At 37.6% G+C, this 15603-nt stretch overlaps 1 protein-coding gene across 1 annotated transcript in view; it reads left to right on the plus strand.

Annotated features, from left to right (window-relative positions):
• TENM1 (teneurin transmembrane protein 1) overlaps positions 1-15603 on the plus strand; it is an 893298-nt gene that overhangs the window by 688410 nt on the left and 189285 nt on the right. Inside the window, exons 14-15 of the mRNA XM_062183627.1 lie at positions 12567-12752; positions 14349-14372. Coding sequence (XP_062039611.1) covers positions 12567-12752; positions 14349-14372 — 210 coding nt within the window. The remainder of the gene's footprint in view (positions 1-12566; positions 12753-14348; positions 14373-15603) is intronic.

Genomic DNA, 15603 nt, shown 5'->3' on the forward strand with positions numbered 1-15603 from the left:
AGTGAACCAACAGATAGAAGATATCTCATCACTTTCTGTGTCTCTCCCTCTCTGTAACTCTTTCAAATACATAAATCTTTATATATATACATATATATATATATATATATATAGATATATTCTGATTCACTGACCTGAAATAGATACATGCTGTTGGTTTTTTCTTTTGATCTTCTATACAGCAGCATTTTTACCCTCCCTTCTGATTTTTGTAGTTTGCCTGTATGATCACTTTTGTCTCTTCTTTCCAAAGCATTACACATTTCATGTTTTTGATTACCTTATTATAGGAGCTGAGATCTTCATTATGACACTGAATTAGAAGCAGTAGCTTATTCTAATATATCTCCTTACTTTAAGAGCAATATCTTTATTATATGAGAAAGTATGATGTTTACTAAAGAATTTTGGTAAATCATATTTATTATATTCAGTAAATTCCCTTCTGGCCCTATTTTTTCTAACATTTATTTAATGAATATAAATTTCCAAAGTACAGCTTATGGATTACAATGGCTTCCCCACCCATAAATTCCCTCCAACCCGCAACCCTCCCCTTTCCCGCTCTCTCTCCCCTTCCATTCACATCAAGATTCATTTTCAATTCTCTTTATATACAGAAGATCAGTTTAGTATATATTAAGTAAAGATTTCAACAGTTTTCCCCCCATAGCAACACAAAGTGAAAAAATACTGTTGGAGTACTAGTTATAGCATTAAATAACAGTGTACAGCACATTAAAGACAGAGATCCTACATGATATTTTTTTTTAAAATTCATTAATTTTCTATGCAATTTCCAGTTTAACACCAGGGGTTTTTTAAATTTTCAATTATCTTTATATACAGAAGATCGATTCTGTATATACTTAGTAAAGATTTCATCAGTTTCCATCTACACAGAAACACAAAGTGTAAAAATACTGTTTTAGTACTAGTTATAGCATCACTTCACATTCGACAACACATTAAGGACAGATCCCACATGAGACATAAGTACACAGTGACTCCTGTTGTTGACTTAACAATTTGACACTCTTGTTTATGGTGTCAGTAATCTCCCTAGGCTCTAGTCATGAGTTGCCAAGGATATGGAAGCCTTTAGGGTTCGTCGACTTCGATTTATTCAGACAGGGTCATAGTCAAAGTGGAAGTTCTCTCCTCCCTTCAGAGAAAGGTACCTCCTTCTTTGATGGCCCCGTTCTTTCCACTGGGATCTCACTCACAGAGATCTTTCATTTAGGTTTTATTTTCCAGAGTGTCTTGGCTTTCCATGCCTAAAATACTCTCATGGGCTCTTCACCCAGATCCGAATGCCTTAAAGGCTGATTCTGAGGCCAGAGTGTTGTTTAGGACATCTGCCATTCTATGAGTCTGCTGTGTATCCCACTTCCCATGTTGGATCCTTCTCACCCTTTTTGATTCTATCAGTTAGTATTAGCAGACACTAGTCTTGTTTGTGTGATCCCTTTGACTCTTAGACCTATCAGTGTGATCAATTGTGAACTGAAATTGATCACTTGGACTAGTGAGATGGCATTGGTACATGCCACCTTGATGGGATTGTATTGGAATCCCCTGGCACGTTTATAACTCCACCATTTGGGGCAAGTCCGATTGAGCATGTCCCAAATTGTGCATCTCCTCCCTCTCTTTTTCCCACTCTTATATTTAACAGGGATCACTTTTCAGTTAAAATGTAAACACCTAAGAATAATCGTGTGTTAATCAAAGAGTTCAATAGTACTAGAACAACAAAAACAACAAAAAACTAAAAAGGATAAAGTATTACATTGTACATCAACAGTCAGGACAAGAGCTGATCAGGTCATTGTTTCTTATAGTGTCCATTTCCCTTCAACAGGTTTCCCCTTTGGTGCTCAGTTAGTTGTCGCCAATCAGGGAAAACAAATGATATTTGTCTCTTTGGGACTGGTTTAATTCACTCAGCATGATGTTTTCCAGATTGCTCCATCTGGTTGCAAATGACTGGGTTTCATTGTTTCTTACTGCTGTATAGTATTCTATGGAGTACATGTCCCATAATTTCTTTATCCAGTCTACTGTTGATGGGCATTTGGGTTGGTTCCAGGTCTTAGCTATTGTGAATTGAGCTGCAATAAACATTAATGTGCAGACAGCTTTTTTGTTTGCCAATTTAATTTCCTTTGTGTAAATTCCAAGGAGTGGGATGGCTGGTTTGTATGGTAGGGTTATATTCAGGTTTCTGAGGAATCTCCAGACTGACTTCCATAGTGGCTTTACCAGTTTGCATTCCCACCAACAGTGGGTTAGTGTCCCTTTTTCCCCACATCCTCTCCAGCATCTATTATTGGTAGATTTCTGAATGTGAGCCATTCTCACCGGGGTGAGGTGAAACCTCATTGTGGTTTTGATTTGCATTTCCCTGATTGCTAGTGATCTTGAGCATTTTTTCATGTGTCTGTTGGCCATTTGGATTTCCTCTTTTGAAAAATGTCTATTGAGGTCCTTGGCCCATCTCTTAAGTGGGTTGTTTGTTTTGCTGTTGTGGAGTTTCTTGATTTCTTTGTAGATTCTGGTTATCAACCCTTTATCTGTAGCATAGTTTGCAAATATTTTTCCCATTCTGTCGGTTGCCTATTCACTTTGCTGACTGTTTCTTTTGAAGTACAGAAACTTCTTAATTTGATGCAATCCCAAATGTTAATTTTGGTTTTGACTGCCTGTGCTCCTGGGGTCTTTTCCAAGAAGTCTTTGCCTGTACCTATATCTTGCAGGGTTTCTCCAATGCTCTCTAATAATTTGATGGTTTCAGGTCGTAGATTTAAGTCTTTAATCCATGTTGAGTGGATTTTTGTGTAAGGTGAAAGGTAGGGGTCTTGCTTCAAGCTTCTGCACATGGAAATCCAATTTTCCCAGCACCATTTATTGAATAGGCTGTCCTCATTCCAGGGATTAGTTTTGGATCTTTGATCAAATATAAGTTGGCTGTAGATGTTTGGATTGATTTCTGGTGTTTCTATTCTGTTCCATTGGTCTATCCATCTGTTTCTGTACCAGAACCATGCTGTTTTGATAACAACTGTCCTGTAGTATGTCCTGAAATCTGGTATTGTGATGCCTCTGGCTTTGTTTTTGTTGTACAAGATTGCTTTGGCTATTCAAGGTCTCCTGTGTCTCCATATGAATTTCAGCATCATTTTTTCCAGATCTGAGAAGAATGTCTTCAGTATCTTCATTGGTATTGCTTTGAATGTATAAATTGCTTTTGGGAGAATAGACGTTTTGATGATATTGATTCTTGATTCTGCGTTTCCTCTGCAGTTTTTTTCTTGAGTCTTTTCCTGAGGCTACAGTAACTCCACTTTCATTAAACTATCTTTTCCTGGACTATTGGTGCACGCCCTCACTATCCACCATCTTGGCTCTGCCTCCTGGCCCTATTTTGATAGGAAATTCTATCGTAAGTGGGAGCAAAGTATTAGATAGTACTCTTTTATATATATATACTAAAATTATCATTTTCTTTAATTATGAAATGGATTAAAGCAAAAGAGTTTAGTTCAATTATTAATTACATTGATAGACTGATTTTTTTTTAAATTAAACCATTTTAGTGTTCAAGCTTACCTGGTTGTGATTTCTATGCTGGTGTATGTGTGTGTGTGTGCGTGTGTGTGTGTGTTGAATTTCAAAATATTGGAGATTTTTCAGCATCCCATATGGGTGCCAGTTCGTGTCCCAGCTGCTCTACTTCCAATCCAGCTCCCTGCTAATGTGCCTGGGAAAGTTCCCTGAACCCACATGGTAAATTCTGATGAAGCTCCTGGATCCTGGCTTCAGCCCAGCCCAGCCCCAAGCCTTGCAGCCATTTAGGGGGTGAACCAGCAAATGGAAGACTGATCTTTTTCTCTGTCTCTTCCTCTTTCTTTGTAATTCTGACTTTCAAAATAAATAAATCTTCATTAAAGATTCCTTTTATTCCTTATCCCATCCTGCAATTCAATTCTAGTAATTTCATAAAATTTGAGATTTCCCACTTTTCCCTATTCTCTAATACAGTTTAAAATAGAGATTTTCTGTCCTAAAATTTGACAAAAAGATTCCATATCTTCGCTATTGTGATTTGAGCAGCAAAAAACATTGGGGTACAGATAACTCTTTCATATGTTGATTTCATTTCCCTTGGGTAAATTCCCAAGAGTGGGAATGCTGTGTCATATGGTATATCAGTTTTCAGCTTTATTTTTTAAAGGACTTATTTATTTATTTGAAAGGCAGAGTTACATAGAGGCAGAGAGAGAGAGAAAGACAGACATAGAGAGAGACAGACAGACAGACAGACATAGAGAGAGAGAGAGAGAGATCTTTCATCCACTGGTTCACTCTCCAAATGGCTACAATGGCCACAGCTGGGCCGATCTGAAGCCAGGAGCTTCTTCCAGGTCTTCCACATGGGTGTAGGGGCCCAAGCACCTGGGCCATCTTCCGCTGCTTTCCCAAGCCATTAGCAAAGAGCTGGATGGGAGGAAGAGCAACCAGGACACAATCTGGCACCCATGTGAGATGCTGGAAACACAGGTGGAGGGTTAACCTACTACACTGCAGTGCCAGCTCCAGGAGTGCTTGGGCCATCTTCTACTGCTTTCCCAGGCCATAGCAGAGAACTGGATCAGAAATGGATCAGCCAGGTCTCATACTAGCACCCATATGGGATGCCGGCACTGTAGGCAGCAGCTTTATCCACTGTGCCACAGTGTTGGCCCCCTGTTTTCAGCTTTCTGAGGTATCTCCATGATGGCTGTACTAGTTTACATTCCCACTCATAGTGGATTAGGGTAATGTTTACCCTACATCCTTGAAAGTGTTTATTCTTTGATTTCTGTATGAGAGCCATTCTAATTGGGGTGAGGTGAAACCTCACTGTGTTTTTGATTTGCATTTCCCTGATGGCTAGTGATCCTGAACATTTTTTAGAAAGCTTTTATTTAATAAATATAAATTTCATAGGCACAGCTTTTGGAATATAGCAGTTCTTCCCCCCATACCTGCACTCCCACCCCCATTCCCGTCCCACTGCCTACTCCCTCTCCCATCCCATTTTTCATTAAGATTCATTTTTAATTATCTTTATATACAGAAAATAAATTCTATACTAAATAAAGATTTCAATAGTCTGCACCCACACAGACACACAAAGTATAAAGTACTGTTTGAAGACTAGTTTTACCGTTAATTCACATAGTACAACTCATTAAGGACAGAGGGCCTACATGGGGAACAAGTGCACAATGACTCCTGTTGCTGATTTTAACAATTGATACTCTTATTTATGACATCAATGATCACCTGAGGCTCTTGACATGAGCTGCCAAGGCTATGGAAGCCTTTTGAGTCTACAACCTGAACATTTTTTCTTGTGTCTGTTGGCCATTTAAATTTCTTCTTTTGAAAAATGCCTCTTTTACACTGCAAGCTTAATTGGTTTTTATTACCAGAGTTACTGATGGATTTATAGCCTATCATCTCTTTTTGGGTCTCCTATTTTTTAAAGTTTTTTTTATATTTATTTGACAGAGAGAGAGAGTGTGTGGTGGGGGAGAGAGAGAGAGAGAAAGAGAGAGAGAGAGGTATTTATCTTCCATTCATGAGTTCATCCCACAAATGGCTGCAAGAGCCAGGGCTGGGCTAGTGTGAAGCTATCAGCCTGGAACTCCATCTGGGTCTCCCATGTAGGTGGCAGAAACTCAAGCACTTAGGCCCATATCTACTGCCTTCTCGGGTGCATTAACAGGGAGCTGCATCAGAAACAGTATAGCCAGGACTCAAACTGGTGTTCCAATATGGGATGCAGGCGTCCTCAGCAGCCCTGTGCCACACAACTCCTACCCCTTTGGTCTCCTATTTATAGAATATTTTTTCCTTCACCTTTCTTAGCTCCTCTAATGACTCTGTCCTTTGTTCTAGGCCCTGTCTAGTGCACTTGGGCCTCATTCCTTTGTAATCATAACCTCTACTCTACCACCAATGGCTCTACTCCCAACCTGTGTGTACTGATGGTCCTCTTCCCCACTTAATGCTGTATAATTGTTCAAACCTGGTACATGCCACTCTTAGGATCATTGGTTACTATCCTCACCCTGTCTTTTATGACCTTGTCTAAATATGATCAGAGGCTTCCATAGCCTTGGCAACTCATGACAAGAGCCTAGGGTGATTACTGACGCCATATACAAGAGTGTCAATTTGTTGGGTCAACAACAGGAGTCACTGTGCACTTACTCCTCTTGTAGGATCTCTGTCCTTAATGTGCTGTACATTTTGATTTAATGCTATAACTAGTACTCAAACAGTATTTTTCACTTTGTGTTTCTATGTGGCTGCAAACTGTTGAAATCTTTACTTAATATATACTAAACTGATCTTCTGTATATAAAGAGAATTGAAAATGAATCTTGATGTGAATGGAAGGGGAGAGAGAGCGGGAAAGGGGAGGGTTGCGGGTGGGAGGGAAGTTATGGGGAGAGAAAGCCATTGTAACCCATAAGCTGTACTTTGGAAATTTATATTCACTAAATAAAAGTTAAAAAATGATGATTATAAGCATTCTTTCTCAGTCTCAGTAATATTTTACATCTAACTATTGAATATAATGTTTACTGTGTTTTTATAAGATTTAAAGTTCTTTTTAGTCTTATTTGCTATAATTTTTTATCTTGAATGAGCATTTACTAGTTTATCACATACTTATATACTTACTGAGATAATCATATAATTCTTTATTCTATAGATGTGATGGATTACATTCATATATTTTCAAATATTAATCATGTATTCCTGAAATAAACAGAAAATGATCATGCATTACTTCTGGTTATGTAATGCTAGATTTGGTATTTTGATATTTTGCTTAAGCTTCTGCATCCATATTCATGACTGAGATTGCCCTGTGTTTTTTTCTTTAGAATACCCTTTTCAAAATTTTATGTCAGGGTTATGTTGACCTCATAAAGCACATTGTGTTTCCTCTTTTCTTATTCTTTATAAGTTTATTGAAGACTGGCAGTTTTTCCCCCTTTAAAGTTTTCTATATTTACAAGTGAAGTCATGAGACTTAAGTATGTTTATAGGATGTGTTTTATTGTGTATTATTTCTCCATTTTTTCTTGCATTTTATTTTTAAGTTGTGATTTTCTAGGAATTTGTCCTTTTCATCAAATACTCCAAAGCTGTTGAAAACATGTTGAATGTCTTCTTATGATGATTTATGTTTGAAATACCGATAGCTGTGTTATCTTTTATTCCTGATTTTGGTTATTTAGCCTGTTGTATTTTCTTCTTGATCAGTCTTCATCATCAATTTTATCTGTCTGTGAAAAAACATCTAGCATTAGCTTGCTGATCCTTTCTATGTTCCTATTTTATTACGTTGAGCTCTTCGTATTATTTTCTTGCCTCTGTTGTCATTAAGTTTAATTTGCTCTTCTTTTTTGTAAATTCTTTGGATGGATGCTTAGGTCACTGTTTTTCAGCTGATTCTACTTTCTGTCTTAGAAATTTTTCAGTACACATGGATTTAGTTACATTACACAAGTCTTGATATGTGATCCCTTCATTTTCATTCATTTCAAACTATTTTCTAAGTTCTATGGAGATTTCTATTCTGTTCTATAGTTGATTCAGAAGTATATTTCTTGATTTCCAAACATATATAGATTTCATAATATCCTTGATCACTGATTTCAAGTTGAATTCATAGTGGAGAGAAAATAACCTATATATGATATCAATAGTATGAAGCATGACGAGACTTGTTTTATAATCCTTACATGGTTAATATTTGAAAATTAGGTATATTTTATAGTCATCTAATAAAATATTCCATATATCTCAATTACATCCAATGTGTTAATCACATTGCCCAAATATTCTATCCCCCCCCCCCCGATTTGTGCTCAGCTGGTTCTCAGTTAATAAGAGAAGGAAGCAGTAAAGTCTTTGATTGTGAATGTGTCCTTTTCTTTTCCGTTCTCTTAGTTGTGCTTCATATATTTGGCTTAATGTTTTTTCAGTGTTGGAAATTTCTTAGCCTTCATCTATCCAGATTTTTTTTCCTGCCCTCATGAGGTGGACAAAGCTCTAAGTACGGAGCCTGCTAGCTCACTCCACCCTAACAGACACTTCTATAGGAAAAGCATCCTAAATATCGTGATTACCTCTCTGGGTTTTTTTTTTTTCTCCTTGGCACAGTAATTCTTAAATGCTTTTTAAATTCCAGTAACTTCCAAAAGATTTTTAAGATATATTTGGGCCAGATTTTCTAGTTCTCATCAGGAGACAATTGTAAAAATTACGTTGGTCACTATTACTGGGAACAGAATTGCACCTCTAAGTTTTCATAAGCCTATGTGACAAAGTATCTCTTAACTAACGCCTGAATAATACAAAGCTTTAAAAATATTTCACTGAGGGTGCTTAATCTAATATATTATAATTATTAGAGAGTATTCTCTATTTCTACATTGTTTTTCACTCTCAAATTTATTATTTTATTATCATCATTATTGTTTTGTCATCCCGAAGAACTAGCAGGGGGAGCTTATTAGTCACTACTCTGCTGAGATCACACTCTCTTAAGGGTTCTAGCTTTCTGCATGAGTTTTAATTTGACTTCCTATCTCAGTGTACCCAAGACTTTATCTTTTTTCCCTTTGTGGACATAAATACACAAGCCTATAGTCAATACTGAGTCTAAAAACCCTTGAGGCCGCCAGAGGATTGACTCATATGCTTACCACTTTTGCTCTTGGCATCTTATTTGCTTCTGGAATATGAAGATTTCTTTTCCGTGTGTGTTAAGACATTCAGTTTTAAAAAATTGTTGCTTTATACCAATATTTCTAGCAGATTATATTGATATAGATTAAGAATAGCCTGTTCAGGGGCTGGTGTTGTGGTGCAGTGGGTTAAATCCCTGTGACTTCCGCATCCCATCTCCAAGGGCCATTTGGAGTCCTGGCTTCTATTCTGATCCAGCTCCCTGCTAATGCACCTGGGAAGGTAGTCGAAGATGGCTCAAGTACTTGGGTACCTTCCTCTCATGTGGGATACTGGGTGTTGGGGAGTTACACAGTGGCTGGAAATAAATCAATCTCTCTTTCTATCTCTCTCTATTTCTCTATTTCTTTCTCCCTCCCTCTCTCCCTCCGTCCCTCAACTAAATAAATAAATATTGTTTTTTAAAAAAACAGCCTAGGGGCCGGCAATGTGGCACAACGGGTTAACACCCTGGCCTGAAGTGCCAGCATCCCATATGGGTGCCGGTTCTAGTCCCAGCTGCTTCACTTCCGATCCAGCTCTCTGCTATGGCCTGGGAAAGCAGTGGAAGATGGCCCAAGTCCTTGGGCCCCTGCACCTGCGTGGGAAACCCAGAGGAAGCTCCTGGCTCCTGGCTTTAGATCGGTGCAGCTCTGGCCATTGTGGCCAATTGGAGAGTGAACCATCAGATGGAAGACCTCTCTCTCTCTCTCTCCCTCTCCTCTCTCTATGTAACTTTCAAATAAATAAATCTTTAAAAAAAAAAAAAACAGCCTAGTCTGCCATTTTGCTTATACTGTTCTCTAGTTCTACCATTTGTAGGCACAAGAAAACACAATAATATACTCCTGTATGCTTAGGATTTTATAATTGTACAAAACAGTATGTGGAAATGTTTGGCTCTAGTTGATCTAGTCAGCACTGATTTTATTAGGTTTGCGCAGTTAGTTTCCTAATCTCAGAAAGGACTGCAGAGTTCAGTTTTGGTGTCTTTAGAGAGACTATTAAGAGGAGCAGAACTACAATCTCAGGTTCTCTATATAAACTGAAATTATAAATTAGATTATCAGAGATGCAGAACCAAAATATAGGGACCAGGAACTATTTCATGATCATTTGATCTGAGCTATCAATAGGCTGAGGGTTACCATTCAGAAATACTTTTTCTGTGTCCCAAACTTTTCCTTACAAACTGTTGATGTCACACATAGTTTTCCATGCATTCTTTGACCCACTCCAATCTGGCTCCATAACTAGAATTTTATCAGTACAGCTTTTCGTAAATTCACTAACAACTTCCATGTTGATAAATCCAATAGGCACTTCTCTGCATGTGTCTGACTTGACCTCTCAGCAGTATTAAATACAGTGAGGCACTCCTTCCTGGGAAAGTGCCCTCTGTATTCCAGTTACATCAGGATCTCCTGCATTTCTTCCTATCACTCACTGCCCTCTCCCTCCCAGTCACCTTTGTAGTTCCTCTTTTTCTGCCTGATTTTATTTGTAATTTGATTTTTAATTGACAATAGTTAAATATGGTTATAGTGGCCATTTTGGCCTTTAGCAACTGAATATTTCAGAACTTATTCCTGGAGCTCTATTCTTTCTTTTTAAGGCTATTAACCAGTTCTATGTCTTTATATAGCACCTATATGCTAAGATGACTGTTAATTTTATATCTCCACACCTAGCCTGTCAGAATCATATATCTCACTGCTTAATCGACAGCTTCACTTGGCTCTGTAGTCTCTTAACATTCATCTTAAGATTTGATCTTCCACTCTTATTGTTCTTTTGACCTTTCCAATTCTATTAATAGCAGCATTATCCACTTTTCTAAACAAAACACTTATTTTTCCCTTCCCTCATATCCAATCTTGAGGAAGTCCTATTGATATTACCTCTACGACATATCTCAAACCTGTTCAATGGCTCTGTGAGATGTAAATATTATTACTACTATTGTGTACTTACATAAGCATGGATTAGGAGAGCATATTAGAAAGTTGCCAAAGAGGGCCGGCGCCATGGCTCAACAGGCTAATCCTCCGCCTTGTGGCGCCGGCACACTGGGTTCTAGTCCCGGTCGGGGCGCCAGATTCTGTCCCGGTTGCCCCTCTTCCAGGCCAGCTCTCTGCTGTGGCCAGGGAGTGCAGTGCAGGATGGCCCAAGTGCTTGGGCCCTGCACCCCATGGGAGACCAGGATAAGCACCTGGCTCCTGCCATCAGAACAGCGCGGTGCGCCGGCCGCAGTGCGCCTACCACAGCGGCCATTGGAGGGTGAACCAACGGCAAAAAGGAAGACCTTTCTCTCTGTCTCCCTCTACTGTCCACTCTGCCTGTCAATAAATAAATAAATAAATAAAAGAAAGTTGCCAAAGGGTACAGAGCTACTAAGCAGAGAAATCAGGAATGTAGATATCTTCATTTAAAATCCATTACTCTAGGGACAGTATTTAGTGTAATAATTAAGATGCCAATTACCATATCTGTGTCCCATATCAGAGTGTATGGGTCTGAACTTTGGCTCCAGCACCTGACTCTAACTTCCTGCTAATGTAGATCTTGAGGGGCAGCAGGGATGGTTCAAGAACTTGAGTCCTTGCCACCCACATGGGAGAACTGGATTTAATTGTTTCAGGCACTTGGAAAGTGAACCAGTGAAAGAGAATGTTTTGTCTTTCTCTCTCAAATATTTTTTTTTAAATCCACTATTCTTTCCATCAGACCTCAGCCTTCAAAGAATGTTTGTGAATAAATTGGTAAACAAATTGATCCAGATTATAATAAAATCCATAACCATGGTTTTATCAGAAAAATATTACTACTTACTGAAAAATAATCTGGTTTCTGATGGAATATATTAATAATACCTTAGTACATGTTAACATATAAAACCAGTCTCAGAATTTGAGACTATGAAATAGGCTTCCAGATCACTCCCTATTTCCTTTAAGGATATATGGCCAATTATGCCCTGACCTATTGCATTCTTTCAATGTGCCTTTATGCCGCTTCTCCTATTCTAGCAAAGGCATCTGATCAAGAAAGATGTTGGCTTCTCAGTGGTCATGACTTCATTAGGGTTCAACACATCTCATCAAAAAGTCAAGGGAACAGAAAAGAGAACATCAGCAGAGCCAGGATACCTCATCATTATATTGGCTAAATGAATAGCATTTCAAAATAAGACTATGTTTACTCAACCAGAAGTCATATAAAATGCTTAAAATAAATGCAATTATTGATAGTATGATCAGAGAAACTACTTGATTGTCATCATTAGCAGCTTTATATTTGTATATTGTGATTTTTATTACAAAGTTATTATGTGCCTGATTATTAAACTTGTCTTCTTGAATGAATTTAGGGTACTATTTTACTCGATTTTTTTTTCCCCAGTGATTTCTTGAAGTATCATAAAATCCCTACAACATTATCTGTGATGTAACTGTAGTTTTTGTAAAACTCCCTTGGCATTAGTTTGACATCCATTTTATTTCTGAGCCTTGAATGTCATTATAATGCTATAGACTTTTCAAAATCAATTTCACTTACAGTTTATTTTATATTCAGGGATTTAACTACTCTTCCCCCTTTTTTACAGAGTTCCTTATCTGTTTACTCAGATGTGACATTTTGTTTTATGAAATGTTTATAATTATTTTGTTTAAAATATTAATATAGACTAGAAGCTGGGATCAACGTAAAGGATGAATGCTGGTTTAACATAATATGTTAACACATTTTCTTTGATTTTTCCACAGAGCTCTGTACCATGGAGTGTGGCAGCCATGGGGTCTGCTCAAGGGGAATTTGCCAGTGTGAGGAAGGCTGGGTAGGACCAACATGTGAGGAACGCTCCTGTCATTCTCATTGTGCTGAGCACGGTCAGTGCAAAGATGGAAAATGTGAGTGCAGCCCTGGATGGGAGGGCGACCACTGTACAATTGGTAAGTACCACCTTACTTTTACCAAATAAATTGGATTACTGGAAGAAATAAGAGAAGTAGAGGGAGTCATTTGCCAAGTGTTTAGTAGAATTTGAGTTTGGAGTAGAGGAGGAAGAGGAAGGTTGGCTATAAGTTTGAAAGTTTTGTGATCTTTAAGGTTTCTTCTTTTGTTGACTGTATCCTACCTGTATTTTGTGTGGTTCCCTTTCTCATTACTTCAGTGTTCCTTGTTTTTTACTTTCAAGTGCTTTGAGTTACTTAATTGAAAGATGATACATTGGAATAATGTGTCATTAGTTAATAAGAGAAGTGCTTTGGCTGTGAAGGTAACATTCACTGACCATTTTTCCTTTTGAAAAGTATAGGTTGTTTTGGTTGAAAGCACTTAGAGGCAATTTCATTAAATGGGACTGTTTTAACAGGGGCCATTCAATATCATTAGAGGCTGTCTTTAATGTATATGGGGAAGGCACTCCTGACCTATCAGCAAGTGGAACATCTGTGTTGAATTGTTTATCTCGTAGTGCAGAGAGTTTGTATTGAAGCATCCATCCTATCTCACCACTTGTCACTAATTTCACACATTTCCAGGACATTACCTAGGAGAACAATCTGTGGGCATGGGAAAGCCTGTGTGATAACTAAACTATCATGGGGTCTTCAGAGTAGAAAGGACACAAATGATAATAAAGAGTTCTATTTATAAAGGTTTTTTTCTTTTTCTTAAAAAAAAAAAAACAATAGAAGACATGTACACATAGCTGCCACAAAGGTTTCAAGCATATACGCAGAGACAAGTAAGATTCCCATTGTTCAGCTAAGGAAAGTGGGTCACGGAGTACTCTTGTGGCATTCTGTGATTGCACAGAAAATTCATGCAAAGAAAAGTGAGCCTCTACATACACAATCCATTGTTTGTGGACTCCCCCCCACCCAAGTACACTGCACTTTTAGCTTTCATTTTTAGGTGAAAGTATTTTGTTATAATGGCTGGAACCTGCCAAAGTAATGTATAATATATATAATATATATATATAACATATAATCTTAATAAAGCCCATTACTACTCTACTAGAGGTACAGTAAGTCTTGTCCTGTGACTGTGAAAAATATTTAAGATTCATTAAAAAGGTGGTGAGGAGTAAGATTCAGATGCAGCTTAAGTAATTGCATTCCTGCACTGCAGTAAGTTTATTGCCTTCACATAAGAGGATTTAAATATTGTGACAATCACCAAAGGTGGTTACTCCAGAACTCCCTTCTGAAGATATTACTTATAAGAAGTTGAAGCGAGTGCTGTTTCACAGGAGTTATTACTGAAAGGTAAAAATGCAGTTCTTATACTTTTAATGAAATATGACACTTTTTAAGGCAGCCTAATAGAGTTTCTTGCAGAAAAGTCATTAATATCTTTCCCACAGAAAATATTATTCATAAACTACACAAGCCAGTGTACCAACTTTTGAGCTGCAGGCATTTCAGCAGTTCACAGTTTGCTGTTCTCCTCCCAGGCAACAGATGGTAAACCATTAGTACATGTTGTATAGCTTTGGTCTCCCAGAAACTCATTCAATCACTCTTTTCTTCCCCTTTTAGCTCACTACTTAGATGCAGTCCGAGGTAAGATTTTTCTCACTAGCTTTAGAACAGAAATATATTTTAAACAGAAAATATGTCTGTGGGAAAGGAGGGGTGGTATTTTGGGGAGTTTGGCTTTTTTTTTTTCTTTAGGAGTTTTTGTTTCTTTTTTTTTCCTTTATATTTTGCCAATCTATTTAAGCATAGTACAGTCAGCTTCATGCTATCATAGTCAGACCAAAAGGTAATTTGTTTCCCTGACATTTAAGAATCACTTTTTGTCACAGTAGAGAATGAACTGATAAGCACTTTGAAAACTAGTTTTCCATGACTTATGTGTGTGTGTGTCTGTATCTGTGCATGGGTGGGGGGAGGTTGTAACACAAACAGATAATTACCAAATAAATTCAGTTTAGGAAGACAGCGGAATCTTTTCTTTAACATACCAATATATGAGTGCACTTCAAAACTTTCATGGAAAAAAAATGAATTAAAGATAAGTTTATTTTGGTGTGAAAAATTTGAAATCCATGTATAGTTCTGTAAGTGCAACATTTTCCATGAAATTTTTAAAGACCTCTCATAGACAAGGAGTCTTAAGTCCTTACAAAGTGGAAAAAATTATCTGCCCTCCAGGCATTTATCTGCCTCTGCCAGAGACAACAAGGGCTTCCTACAGATATCCCGTTGCCTTTCATTTAGCTTCAGAAGTTGATTATATCCCAAATCGTCCCTAATTTCTCCTTACCCATTGTATACCATTAGAATGGAACCACACATTATCCCTTCTAAAACCTACAAATGTTCATCATTTCCCGTCTTGAGCATATCATAGACACAAAACTTTTCATATTTTTAATAGTCATCTGTCATTTCAACTTTTTTTTCTTTTTCTAGTCTATTGATAGTTGCTTGAAAAATTATTTGGAAGATACACTGGGTTACTTCTACAGATTTTGTGAAACTAATTTTTTACTCCTCTACTTACTGAATTTTCTTTCAAAAACATAAAGTGAAAAGAGTATTTATTGGTCTATCCTCAATAAAATTCGAGCCTGGTCTTATATTTCTACTAGGAAAAGATCTAGATGATATATGCTATTGCTGCTGTATCCTTTCATCATCCCACCAAGTACTTTGCACATGCACAAGTTACCATGTGATAGAGCCTAACTCTAAACTATTGGTGAAATGACAGGGCATCCTTGAGAAACTAGAAGTATAATGAGGGACCATTGTCAGTGTTGGTGTTTTATCAATGGATTAAAGTCAT

This window comes from Lepus europaeus, chromosome X (genome assembly GCF_033115175.1).
Source record: "Lepus europaeus isolate LE1 chromosome X, mLepTim1.pri, whole genome shotgun sequence".
NCBI classification, from domain to species: Eukaryota; Metazoa; Chordata; class Mammalia; order Lagomorpha; family Leporidae; genus Lepus; species Lepus europaeus.